This window comes from Oncorhynchus keta, chromosome 5 (assembly GCF_023373465.1).
Source record: "Oncorhynchus keta strain PuntledgeMale-10-30-2019 chromosome 5, Oket_V2, whole genome shotgun sequence".
NCBI classification, from domain to species: domain Eukaryota; kingdom Metazoa; phylum Chordata; class Actinopteri; order Salmoniformes; family Salmonidae; genus Oncorhynchus; species Oncorhynchus keta.
The window spans coordinates 23,195,331-23,208,406 of record NC_068425.1 but is presented as its reverse complement, the minus strand read 5'-3'; the positions used below and the strand labels follow the sequence as shown (position 1 = coordinate 23,208,406).

The 13,076-nt window shown below is 40.7% G+C and overlaps 2 protein-coding genes and 3 non-coding genes across 5 annotated transcripts in view; all 5 read left to right on the top strand.

Annotated features, from left to right (window-relative positions):
- Positions 1–305: 305 nt before the first annotated feature.
- LOC127930057 (uncharacterized) overlaps positions 306–13,076 on the top strand; it is a 111,001-nt gene continuing 98,230 nt past the window's right edge. Inside the window, exon 1 of the mRNA XM_052519141.1 lies at positions 306–1,524. Coding sequence (XP_052375101.1) covers positions 1,468–1,524 — 57 coding nt within the window. The 5' untranslated portion in view covers positions 306–1,467. The remainder of the gene's footprint in view (positions 1,525–13,076) is intronic.
- Positions 5,934–9,941, top strand: LOC118371518 (60S ribosomal protein L3). Its single transcript, XM_052519135.1, has 8 exons — positions 5,934–6,074; positions 6,715–6,907; positions 7,188–7,356; positions 7,739–7,874; positions 8,145–8,331; positions 8,712–9,070; positions 9,356–9,475; positions 9,809–9,941. The coding sequence occupies exons 1-8, from the start codon at positions 6,072–6,074 to the stop codon at positions 9,851–9,853; spliced, it is 1,212 nt and encodes a 403-aa protein (XP_052375095.1). The 5' UTR covers positions 5,934–6,071; the 3' UTR covers positions 9,854–9,941.
- On the top strand, positions 7,938–8,031 carry LOC118371527 (small nucleolar RNA U83B). Its single transcript, XR_004823025.1, has one exon. It is a non-coding gene; the product is annotated as a small nucleolar RNA U83B (small nucleolar RNA).
- LOC118371528 (small nucleolar RNA U83B) lies at positions 8,346–8,432 on the top strand. The gene has a single exon (XR_004823026.1). It is a non-coding gene; the product is annotated as a small nucleolar RNA U83B (small nucleolar RNA).
- Positions 9,593–9,723, top strand: LOC118371526 (small nucleolar RNA SNORA54). Its single transcript, XR_004823024.1, has one exon. It is a non-coding gene; the product is annotated as a small nucleolar RNA SNORA54 (small nucleolar RNA).

Genomic DNA, 13,076 nt, shown 5'->3' with positions numbered 1-13,076 from the left:
GGTGGCGGCTTGAACAGACACTTTTTTACCGAGCTCCGTACCTAACTTCAGGAAGATTTTTTTGAAAAAAAGTTTAGTCATTACTATTTTTATTTGTTCAAGATATAAGACCTTTTCTGTGACTGGTATAATAATTGGATAATTTATTTCGGCATGTCCATGCAAAGTTGTGAAGAAGTTAGCAGTTCTATTGCTAATCAACAAGAGAGAAACGTGCTTATAGACAACTGCCATAACTACTCTTGGCCTTTGGATAATATGCTTTCGAATGCTGTTGAAGATGACAATTTCCCCTCTTTATTGTTTTATTTCACCTTTATTTAACCAGGTAGGCTAGTTGAGAACAAGTTCTCATTTGCAACTGCGATTATTATCTGGCCAAGATAAAGCAAAGCAGTGTGAACAGACAACACAGAGTTACACATGGAGTAAACAATTAACAAGTCAATAACACAGTAGAAAAAAAGGGGAGTCTATATATAATGTGTGCAAAAGGCATGAGGAGGTAGGGGAATAATTACAATATTGCAGATTAACACTGGAGTGATAAATGATCAGATGATCATGTACAGGTAGCGATATTGGTGTGCAAAAGAGCAGAAAAGTAAATAAATAAAAACTGTGGGGATGAGGTAGGTGAAGATGGGTGGGCTATTTACCAATAGATTATGTACAGCTGCAGCGATCGGTTAGCTGATGTTTGAAGTTGGTGAGGGAGATAAAAGTCTCCCAACTTCAGCGATTTTTGCAATTCGTTTACCGGTTACTCCGTGCAAACCTCCACCCTCCCAAAAAAAACATGAACTCTGACATCGTGGCTACCCTCTCCTTACTCATCAACTCCAGGTGTGACGCCATTGAGAAAATGGTAGGTGCGAACACCATGGTTATCGAAAGCTTGAAAAAGACTGGAGTTTGCATGTGGTGATATCAAGGATGTGAAAATGAGAGTGGCAAAAGTTGAAAAAAGTGTGGAAAGGAATAACAATGTCTACCATAGACGTCTCACTGATCTGGAACAATACACAAGAAAATGGAACCTGAGACTACGGCTTGCCAGAGGTGGAGAATGAAGATGTGAGAGGAGAGGCTATCCGTATCTGTCAAGAAGTTTTGTCTGCAGAGAAGAACAAAGTTGGTGATACCATCGACGTTGTGCATCGCCTCGGCAAGAAACAACAGAAAAACGATTCAAGACCAAGGGGTATCATCATCCTCTTCACTGCCAGATTCTACAGGGATGCTGTCTGGAAAGCTACTAGGAAGAACGCCTTCCTTCAGAGCCATGGTCTGCGTTTCACCGAGCATCTCAGCCCGGAGGACATAGAAAGAAGGAACAAGTTGTGGTCAACGATCAAGATAGCACGAAATGAGGGAAAGGCTGCTTACTTCATCGGAGGACGAGGCTTCATCAACGGTTCAGAAATCCATATTCCTCCCTAAAATCTCACCAGAAGGAACAGGTTGATGGTTTCAGCCATGGTATTCTCATTTTCCTTATGTGGTTTACCTAACAAGCATCAGGTGACTATTTTTCAGGAATACGCGGGTATTTCAATTGATTAGTTTGTTCTTGTTTGACCAGAAGACATATTTTGTTTACAAACTTACGAAGAAGATTGAAAGCTGTATTTATTTTTTATATATACAGTAACTGAGATACTGTTTTAAAGGGCATACAGGTCTGCTCTGACTTTACATGGCTATTGCTCTATTTAGTATTTAATACTTATTTCCAAAAAAGGTCTTAGGAACGGTTATATGTGAAACATTTTTTAATTCAATTATTTTATGATCAGTTTCATATGCACTTAACATAGTAGTTACCCTTTTATTTAAATGATTGTTTTATTTCTCAGAATAGTTCCTGATTACACCAAAGAGGGTTTTTAGTCTCTCTTACTACAAGAATCCTTGGTTTGGTCTTGAACATAATTTTCATTTCAGTTGAATTTCAAAGCCAGATAACGTCTAGCTCAAAGGTTATGGAATAAGCTATTTTCACATTAAATTGACTTAAATAGTGCAGATCTCGGTTCCTTATCGTTTACGTTCACTGCTCCTACGTATTTGACTCATCCTACTACAGTTTATACTTTTATATAATCTTTGTTGTTTTGTCTTTGTCTATTGTTTATCTTAATGCTAGGGGGTTATGAAACAATTTGAAGTGCAAGGCCTTATTTTTATTTGCTAAACGATTTCAAACAGATTTTTGCTTTTTTCAAGAGTTACTCAATTTCGGCTGATACAAACTTCTGGAGGTCACAGTGGGGCAACGATATTTGGCATGGATCTGAACACTCCGCTGGTGTCACGACAATAAAAAATACCTTTGGTGGTAATATTCTACACTCTGAATGTGACCCCTTTGGTCACTTTATTTATCTTGTAATCAGTTACAATGACATTACACTCATTACTGTAAACTTCTATGGGTACAACACCAAACATGAGAATGATGAATCTATAGAGAAACATATACTTCATTGGTTATCTAAATTTCCCAATTCGTTATTTTTGATAGGAGGGGATTTTAACATTATAATAGATAATTCAACTGATAGATGGCCCCCATGTAGGCCAACCAATCAGAATTTGGGTTTAATACTTTTTATGGAAAAGTTTGATCTTACTGATGTATGGAGAGAGAGGTTTCCGGCAGACAGATCACTTGGAGTAACAAAACAGGTTCCAGACAATCCAGAATAGATTTTTGGCTTATATCCAAATGTATTGATGGTGAGTGTGTCACCTCAAATATTTGTACTACTCCCCTCACAGACCATAGGGCTATTTACATTGATATCAAAATATTTACCCGTGATACTAACCTTGGTAGAGCATCCTACTGGAAGCTAAATAGCTCATTATTAAATAAAGATATAGTTACATTTGAGGTTAAAGATCTGCTCTCACACTATTGGGAAAGGGTGTGTGAAGAAAAACCTTATTGCAAGAACTGGGAGCTCTTTAAATTTGAGGTGTCCAAATACCTTAGAAAATATGGTAGTAATCTTGCTAAGACCAGAAGAGCTGAGGAGGAAAAGGTGATCATTAAGATAACTTCCATTTCTCAGAGGTCCCCAGCTGACCTCTTGGGGAAGGAGAAGATGGAACTAATTGAGTTACAAAATAAACTGGATAATATATATAAATTATAAGCAGAAGGAGCCTTTATTAGATCTAGTAAAAAATGGATTGAGGAGGGAGAACAGAATTCATCCTATTTCTTTAGACTTGAGAAATTTAACTCTAAAAATAACACTATCCATAAGTTAAACATTGATGGTGTTATTACAGATGACCAAAAATTAATCGCTAAATACTGTAGCAATTTTTACAGAAAATTGTATAGCTCTACGTATTGTCAGGAATCCACAGATACGTTTTTTATTATATTCACTCTATCAGTGATATATAATCTAAACAGTGTGATGAACCCATCAAAGTTGAAGAGATTATAGAGTCTATCAAACATCTAAAGAACCATAAATCACCAGGTGTTGATGGAATTACATCAGAATTTTACAAATTATTTTCTGAACAAGTAGCTCCCTTCCTATTTGAAGTCTTTTTTTAGAGAGTATTAAAAACAATGTTCTCCCTCCTACAATGAGTCAGGGGTTAATAACACTGATACCTAAGCCTAAAAAAGAAGTGCTGCTGGCGTCCAATTTGTCTTCTTAATAATGACTATAAGATATTAGCCTTACTACTTGCAAAAATAATTAAAAAAGTCCTGGATACAATCATTGATGGAACACAGTATGGCTTCATGAGGAACAGACATATGTCTAACAAAGTCAGACTAGTATTAGACATACTTGACTACTCAGACCTAATAACTGAGGATAGCTTCATATTATTTTTAGATTTTTATAAAGCATTTGACACAGTAGAGCATCAGTTTCTCTTCCACCTTGAGAGACTTGGCTTTTTTTCTGTAAGGCTATTAAGACTCTATGCAAATGGTAACAGCTCTATCAAATTGAAATATGGCACCTCACCTAGATTTGAGTTAAAGAGAGGAATAAGGCAAGGTTGTCCTATCTCTCCATACCTGTTTTTATTAATCACCCAACTTCTTGTAAATTGTTTAAATAATAGTCCTGTACAAGGTATTTCCATAGCTGGTAAAGAAATTATTATAAGCCAGCTGGCTGATGATACTACACTTTTTCTGAAAGACTCTAACCAAATTCCCATATCGATCAATGTGATACAATCCTTTTCCAAAGCATCTGGTCTATATCTTAACATTAATAAATGTGAACTCATAGCTGTCAAAGATTGTGTGACACTTTCATATTATGGTATTTCAGTAAAATAAGAACTTACATATTTAGGCATAACCATTACAAAGGATCAGAAGTCTAGAGGCTTACTAAATTTTAACCCTCTTATTAAAAAAAACCCAGAAGAAGCTAAATCAATGGTTACAGAGGGACCTATCCTTAAAAGGTAGAGTCCTAATAACCAAGACTGAAGGTAACTCTAGACTAACATATGGTGCTCTATCTTTATATCTTGACAGTAAAATAAGCAAGGAGATAGACCAGATGCTTTTCAACTTTCTTTGGAGAAACCGTACCCATTACATTAGGAAAACTGCTGTAATGAACACTTGTGAGAATGGTGGACTGAATTTTCTGGACTTTACTACTTTAAGTAATACTTTTAAGATCAATTGGATAAAACAATTCCTAAGAAGACCCACTTCTATATGGAATTTTATTCCTCATCATGTCTTCTCTACTTTTGGTGGCCTTAATTTCATGTTGTTTTGCAATTATAATATTGACAAAGTTCCAGTGGAACTTTCTGCTTTTCATCGGCAGGTTTTCTTGTCATGGTCCTTAATTTATAAACACAATTTTTCTCCACACAGATATTATATATGGAATAATTGGGATATATTGTATAAAAATACTTTGTTTTTAGAATATTGATTCTGAAATAATATCCTATTGGTGAGCCAACTGGTAAATGCAGAGTTTTTTTTTTACTCAGTTATAAAGAATTCTTATCACTTTACAAGGTCCCTGTAACACCTAAAGATTTTGCAATTGTTTTAGATGCCATTCCCTCAGGTGTTGCCATGTTATTCAGGAACATGTCAAGACCTGACCCTCAGAGCCTACCTTCTATTGACCATGTTGACTCATCAGTAGGCAAGATTTGTTTCTCTCTTGGTCCATTCAACAACAGAGCGATACGAACCTTGCTTCAGCAGGATGATGTATCTATCTATACCTTATGTCATGCCTTATTGGAATAGATTTATTGATAATATCTGTTGGAAAAAAGTTTGGATGTTGCCACACACATACCTACTTGTTAACAAAGTTAAGAAAGTTTCCTTTAAAATGATTCATAAATATTATCCTGCCAATCACTATATGAAGAAATTTAAGGAAAACATCAACTCAAATGGCTCCTTTTGTAATGACCACCCAGAAACAGTGTTGCATCTTTTTTGGCATTGTATGCATGTAAGAAAACTGTGGCAAGACATCAGTAGGTTTATAATTGAACACATATATGAAGATTGAACACTATTGTGGAGAGATTCTTTACATAATAAGCTGAAACATTTTTATGTAATTAATTTCATTATTCTTTTGGCCAAATTTCATATACACAAATGTAAATTTACAAACAGAAATCCACATTTTCGTACCCTACAAAAAGAAATGTAACTGTATTTTAAGACGGTTAAATGCTCTACTAACAAAAACATCTGTTAGAATTGTAAGTATATGTATGTCCCTTAGGTCCTTGTGTAATTGTTATGTGATATTGTGCCCCAAAGATCGATTGTCCATTGTTTGTATAATCTATGTATAATTGTGTCCCCTCATGTGCTCCATGTATTGATTTGTTGTTAATAAAAATAAAATAAATACAAAATAATAAAAAAACACGTTTTTGAAGCAAGCGTTTGTACAGCAGGAAGGCGGAACCATGATTCTGGTTGATTACGTTAATCACGTGACGGGTCACGTCTTTGTATAAGTACCAAATATCCCCCTTTCATAGGCCTCTTTTTCAATCGGCTCTGAGACAAAATGGTGAGTTCGTCTTCTTTGAGACTTGCGGTTTCAATCCGTTTTTTATCTTCGCAATCCTTATATGTTCCCCCTCTAAGTCAATAGCTAAGATGTGTCTATCTGTAATTAATACAGTTGTATGATGTTAGACCGTACCATAATAACGTTGTCTTAGATTATTACAGAATGAATGTATGCAGTAATCGTTGGCATACTGGTAGTTTAAAATGGCTGGTACACTGAGGCCTAGCATGCTTCGTTACTCAAATACATTGTTATATATACATTTTGTAACGTTCGTTCACAATAAAACTTGTTTAAAACTGATAACGTGCTAGTTTCTACCGTTAACTGGTTTTGACGCCCATTAGCCCTCCCTAGAGTAGCCATTCGAGGTCCTCCGAACCTCTTAACATTCCACATGTTTTTTTCCAAGATGCTGTTTACATCGTCAGTTGGGATTTATTTAGTGAGGTTGCTACTCCGGTTATTGATTCAACTACAAATCATTGAATATGGGTGACGATTCCCTCGACGGGCGGACAGAATGGTTGGCCTCGTGCTGTTCCTGTCCAATGTCGAGTTCTGACATACTGACTCAAGTGCGTTCACAGTTTTGTATGCCCCATGGACAATGTGCTGAATTGCGTTGTCTTCACAGTCCCACCGTAAATTTTCGGCTCCCCGCCACGGGTCCTTGGGCTTCCTGCCCCGTAAGAGGAGCAGACGTCACCGTGGTAAGGTGAAGAGTTTCCCCAAGGATGACCCCAGCAAGCCAGTCCACTTGACTGCCTTCCTTGGCTACAAGGCTGGCATGACTCACATCGTGCGTGAAGTCGACAGACCTGGCTCAAGTGAGTATTTGGCTTCATGCTGTTTTGTTTAATTGACTGGGTGACTATTACTGTGGGTTTTATGAATACATAACGAGCCATATTATTTTCTGTCTTGTATTACAGTAGGTTGTAGTGTTTTTTTTCTGCCTATGATGATCCCCTCGACGGGCGGACATATTGGGTCTAACCCTTGATGAATGTCGAGCACTGAGCGCAGTCGTTGAGCATTGACATTATGCAATTTAAGTCTACTGTGGAACTCCTGTACCCTTTATACCTGACTACTATTTTCCTACAGAGGTGAACAAGAAGGAAGTGGTTGAGGCTGTGACCATTGTGGAGACTCCTCCCATGGTTGTGGTGGGTGTTGTGGGTTATGTCGAGACCCCCCGTGGCCTGCGTTCCTTCAAGACCATCTTCGCTGAGCACATCAGTGATGAGTGCAAGCGTCGTTTCTACAGGAACTGGTGAGCCATTATACACATGAAAAATTATAGATATTTGCAAACATTTTGACTATTGGTTGAATAATGTATACGTTTAAATGTGAGCTTTGAAGCATTTAGTGAGCGAGTCTTAACATCTGGTGCCCCCCCTGGTGGCAGCTCCGCTCGGGTGCCTCGTGGCCTGATGAGCTCCGGGCTCCTCTGGCCGGTGGAAAGTGCTTCTTAGAAACCGCACCATGAGCCGAAAACCTCTCTGAAGCTGTAACTGCCCCCTTCGCCACTGTGAAGGCTGGGTGAGCAGCTGAGTACAGTGTTCTTCCGCTGGCCCCCTGGGTTATGAAGGACCTGTGCCAACCCGTGTGCCTCTTCTCCCCTACCCTCCGGTCACGCTGCATGCTCTCAGGTATAAGTCTAAGAAGAAGGCCTTCACAAAGTACTGCAAGAAATGGCAGGATGACGAGGGCAAGAAGCAGCTGGAGAAGGACTTTGCCTCCATGAAGAAGTACTGCCAGGTCGTCCGCATCATCGCCCACACGCAGGTGAGTCTGAGCAGGATAGAATACGCTCCCTGCAATGCCACAGTTATAATGAATCAGATCTCCCTTTGTCTGTGATGAGACCACGGAACACTGCGTCAGGCATGACGTCCGACACGCATGAGGATACATTCCATGCTGCCTTCCTTCTGAGACAATGTCCCTTGTATCACATTTTAACCCAATTTTGGGTTAAATACATAGGGTTTGTACTAGCTATACTGGTCCTTGTCCCAGGACTAGCAGACTCACCTGCCTCTCCCCCCCCTCCAGATGAGGCTGCTGCCCCTGAGGCAGAAGAAGTCCCACCTGATGGAGGTGCAGCTCAATGGAGGCTCCATATCTGACAAGGTGGACTGGGCCCGTGAGAAGCTGGAGCAGTCTATCCCCATCACCAATGTCTTCACCCAGGATGAGATGATCGATGTCATCGGTGTCACAAAGGGTCACGGATACAAAGGTATGTGTCTTAAGGGCTTTGTGTCTGAGACTATGGAACAATGCGTCAGGCATGGCGTCTGACACTCATGAGGATGCATTCCATGCTGCCTTCCTGAGGCCAGAACCCACCAATGAACATATTTTTTATTTTACCTTTATTTAACCAGGCAAGTCAGTTAAGAACTTATTCTTATTTTCAATGACTGGCTGGGAACAGTGGGTTAACTGCCTGTTCAGGGGCAGAACGACAGATTTGTACCTTGTCAGCTCGGGGGTTTGAACTCGCCACCTTCCGGTTACTAGTCCAATGCTCTAACCACTAGGCTACGCTGCCGTTAACCAAACTTGAGTTATTCATGCCAAGTCCTCAGGTACTAAACATTGGAATTTCCCCTTTAGGTGTCACCAGCCGTTGGCACACAAAGAAGCTCCCCCGTAAGACCCATCGTGGTCTGCGCAAGGTGGCCTGTATCGGTGCCTGGCATCCCTCCCGTGTGGCCTTCTCCGTGGCCCGCGCTGGTCAGAAGGGCTACCACCACCGCACAGAGATCAACAAGAAGATATACAAGATCGGCCAGGGCTACCACACCAAGGACGGCAAGCTGGTGAAGAACAACGCCGCCACAGAGTACGATCTGTCCAACAAGAGCATCACCCCTTTGGGTGGCTTCGTCCACTACGGAGAGGTGACCAATGACTTTGTCATGCTGAAGGGCTGCACAATTGGAGTCAAGAAGAGGGTGCTAACCCTGCGTAAGGTAAGAGAATATTCCATGTTATATGCATGCTTATTTCAATGAATTGTCAGTTGGCATTAATTTGGATAAACTGAACAGGTACATATTAAATATGGGTAGTTCCCTCCCTGGGCCGACTGAACGAGTGCTGTCCCTGTTGCATGTAGAGTTCTGACGTGTACTGACGCTAGGGCATTTGTTTCATACCAGATGGATATCAATATAGTGTTGTCCTCTATGACCCGTTAAAGGAATGCATCACTAATCTTTAAAAAATATATATATATATATATATTCTGTTTTCAGTCTCTGTTGGTGCAGTCGAGCCGTCGTGCCACGGAGAAGATCGACCTCAAGTTCATCGACACCACCTCCAAGTTTGGTCACGGCCGCTTCCAGACAGTGGAGGAGAAGAAGGCGTTCATGGTGCGTTCAGTTTCCATGACATTTACTTCACTCTGTTTCACAAGTCCCCTGGATCAATGTTGTGGACCCACTAGTTCACATACAACCGGCATTGCAGCTCAGTCCCCTATGCCCATAGTGCACTTATCGTAACCTGGTTCACTCTTGGTATGAATTTGGGTTCCATTCAGGTGCTAGATCAAACTTCAGTGAGGCAGGGGAGCGGCATCATTTTTTTGCTGTTCCCTGTTCACTCTCTGGGAACATCACCCCTGGAGCCACAGATGGCGTAGAGACTGCTTATTAAACTCTGTATATGCATTGTCACTGACCACTTGTCCTTTCTGTCTACAGGGACCACTCAAGAAGGACCGCATTGCCAAGGAAGAGACTGCCTAAATGTCGTGTCCTCTCCTCTAGCTCTGTATGGTATGAGTCCTCATGCTGCACTGCGGAGTTGTTTAATAATAAAACAAGTAAAAACTCAGTTCTCGTTTCTTATGATATGCGTAATCTCAAACTTTAATCTGAGGTTTAACTGAGGTCTTGTATGGGTGAAGTTCAACAAAGAATGGAATGCTTATTTGCTACGTGTGGCTTGGTCAAATTAATTTGAGTGTCCTGATAAGTAACAGCCCAGCAGCTTAAACTAGCTTATTTTTTGTGACAGTGTACATACTGTTAGTACCTTCTGTCTGACTAGTCTACAAGGACTCAACTGAATAGATGCACAGAAAATATCCACCCCTAACACTTTCTTTCGATGAGTGCCTCTAACTCTCGTTTCTATGTGAATTTGGTCACCTTGCCCAAGAGGTTAAGTAATGGCGTTTAAAAATTAAGGCAAATGTTCGTGATTTTATAGACCATTTTGCCTGTGCATACTACACTGCCTGTTGGCGATCAGCCGTCATGGGCAAGAATGGTTTCACACCTTGCCAACAATTTGAAGACCTTTTCAGCGTTTGCATCCTAGAGTTAGTATATTGTCACTGAGGGGGTGACCTGTGCTATAATGCTCAAGCTATTCATGGGCTCTATATGCGGTTGCACCTGTTGGCAGTAAACTTGTCACGGTCAACATGGCTCATGAAATAAGCTGACTTCAAAAGCGCTGTGTGCCTGTATTTCAGTGTAGTGGTTGCCTACCTTGGGAGCTGAAGGATGTTCTCTACTGCATTCGGGCACTACTGGTGCCTTGTACCGCTGCCTGTCAGCATATTGGGAAGCTGCAGATGACCGCTCAGTGAATAATGAAAACGGCTGTGGTTAATTAGTACAGTTCAAGGCTAATAGATGGTTCAACTCATGACTACCTGCATAGTTACACGTTTTGTATAAATGCTCTGCTAAACTCATTTTTGTGCTTCGGGTGTGTAATGGGAATTTGGTCAGGGTAACTGATCCTAGCACTTATTCCATCAACGCTGAGAAAGTGACTGGACTAATTGTGATATGGCCTGCTGCTGTAGGCTGTCTGGATTTAAGGTAAAGAACACTACAGAGTGCACTGATCAGGATGATGGCATGTCTAGACTAATTCCTTGTCAGTTTTAGACCATTATTGATTTACGTGAAAATATACAGCCACGTCTTTAAATGCAGGTCATTTTCCATTCAACCAACTTTTGCTATACAGTGTACAGAACATTAAGGACTCCTTTCTAATGGGTTGGATACCCTTTTGCCTTCATGGCCCATGTTGACTTCTATGCTTCCCACATGTCAAGTTTTTATTTAACTAGGAGAGTCCTTAAGGAGCAAATTCTTATTTACAATGACGGCATACCAAAAGGCCTGAGGGGATGGGCTGGGATTAAAAATATAAAAGACAAATATAGGACACATCACGAGACACCCCAACACTACATCAAGAAACCCATAACATGGCGCCAACACATGGTACAAATATTATTGGGCACAGATAACCGCACAAAGAGCAAGAAGGTAGAGATAACAATACATCACACAAAGCAGCCACTACGGTCAGTAAGAGAGTCCATGATTGAATCTTTGAATGAAGAGATGGAGATAAAACAGTCATGTTCTAGTGTTTGTTGCAGCTCGTTCCAGTTGCTAGCTGCAGCCAACTGAAAAGTAAACCAACTCAGGAATGTTTCTGCTTGTGGCAACTTTAGCACAATGTCACTGGGTGTTGAATGTGGAGGATGAGGGCTGCAGTAGATACCTCGGATAGGGGGGAGTGAGGCCTAAGAGGGTTTTATAAATAAGCATCAACCAGTGGGTCTTGCGACGGGTATACAGCGATGACCCGTTTACAGAGTATAGAGTGTCCTATAAGGAGCATTGGTGGCAATTCTGATGGCCGAATGGTAAACATCTAGCCGCTCGAGAGCACCCTTACCTGCTGATCTATATAGTACGTCTCTGTAATCTAGCATGGGTAGGATGGTCATCTAAATCGGGGTTAGTTTGGCAGCTGAGGTGAAAGAGGAAACCAAGTCTAGATTTAACCTATGTGATTTTCTGGATTTGTTTTCTCATTTTGTCTGTCATAGTTGAAGTGTACCTATGAAAATTACAGGCCTCTCTCATCTTTTAAGTGGGAGAACTTGCACAATTGGTGGCTGACTAAATACTTTTTTGCCCCACTGTATTTGGCTTCAGTCAGAGCTCACCTAGCTCTGTACAGCAATTAAGCCTTCCACTCTGACTCATCTCAAAAGTGCTTTCACCTCCACTTCAGCAGGTAATGAGGAGGACCCTGAGGGCCTCGCACTCCATTTGGACGTCCCTCACGTCTCCCGCAACACATCTCTGCATAATATTCTGCACCCTTTGCAAAAAATTGGATTTTCAGAAGGATTTTCAAGGTCCTTATTTCCTATTAACTTAAAGATGTCCTCCAGTGATTTTTTAAAAACATTTCCTGTTAAGGTGATATCCCAAGTATAAAGACAATAAAGTACACACACTAAAGGGTAAACAAATAGGTTTTGATTAAAATAGTGTTTTTTAGACACAACTGCAAACTACCAGGAGGAGGGCATTCAAGGAGTTGGTTTGATGGGAAGTCCATTGGCTCAAGGAACAATAGAAGAGCAATAGAGACCACCCCCACTTGTGCCTTATCAGACATACCTGGACCACCTATTGAGATGTGCCTTTTGTTAAATAAATCAGGTGTTCAATGAGGTGAGAATGAGACTGGAGAGCTACTTTAAGTCTTTGGAGCATTGTTCACACAATAGCACATTTCAGTTTTTCAAAACTTTCCCCAACGGGAAGCATTTCTCGTCGTTGAGGTCCAAGGAGGGGAAACAAATCCCAAAGAATGTGATATGAACATGATGCATCCACTGAAAGAAGTGATACAGTGTCGGGAGGGAGACTCATGGAGATGGCCTGTGTTGTGTAATAATAACCTCCAGAGGCACTGACCCTCACTGCAGCTCAAGCACATATACGTCCAGTCCGAAACACCTACAGTGCTCTTATACATAATATCACTTCTTTCTCCAAATCTGCCAGTAACACTGTAAAATACAGAACTAATTACTCCCTGTCTTTCTAATGGAGGTGAGGTCAACTGTTCAGGTGATGGCCTCTTTCTGGAAGAATCTCTCCATCTGCTCCGAAGTACCTTCTAAGGGCTTTATCA

What these genes read in the sequence shown, in the direction of transcription:
- LOC118371518 (XM_052519135.1), top strand. An exon ending in AGTCGACAGACCTGGCTCAA is followed by an intron (nt 6,908 to 7,187) that starts GTGAGTATTTGG and finishes ATTTTCCTACAG; the next exon opens with AGGTGAACAAGAAGGAAGTG. An exon ending in GGGTGCTAACCCTGCGTAAG is followed by an intron (nt 9,071 to 9,355) that starts GTAAGAGAATAT and finishes TTCTGTTTTCAG; the next exon opens with TCTCTGTTGGTGCAGTCGAG.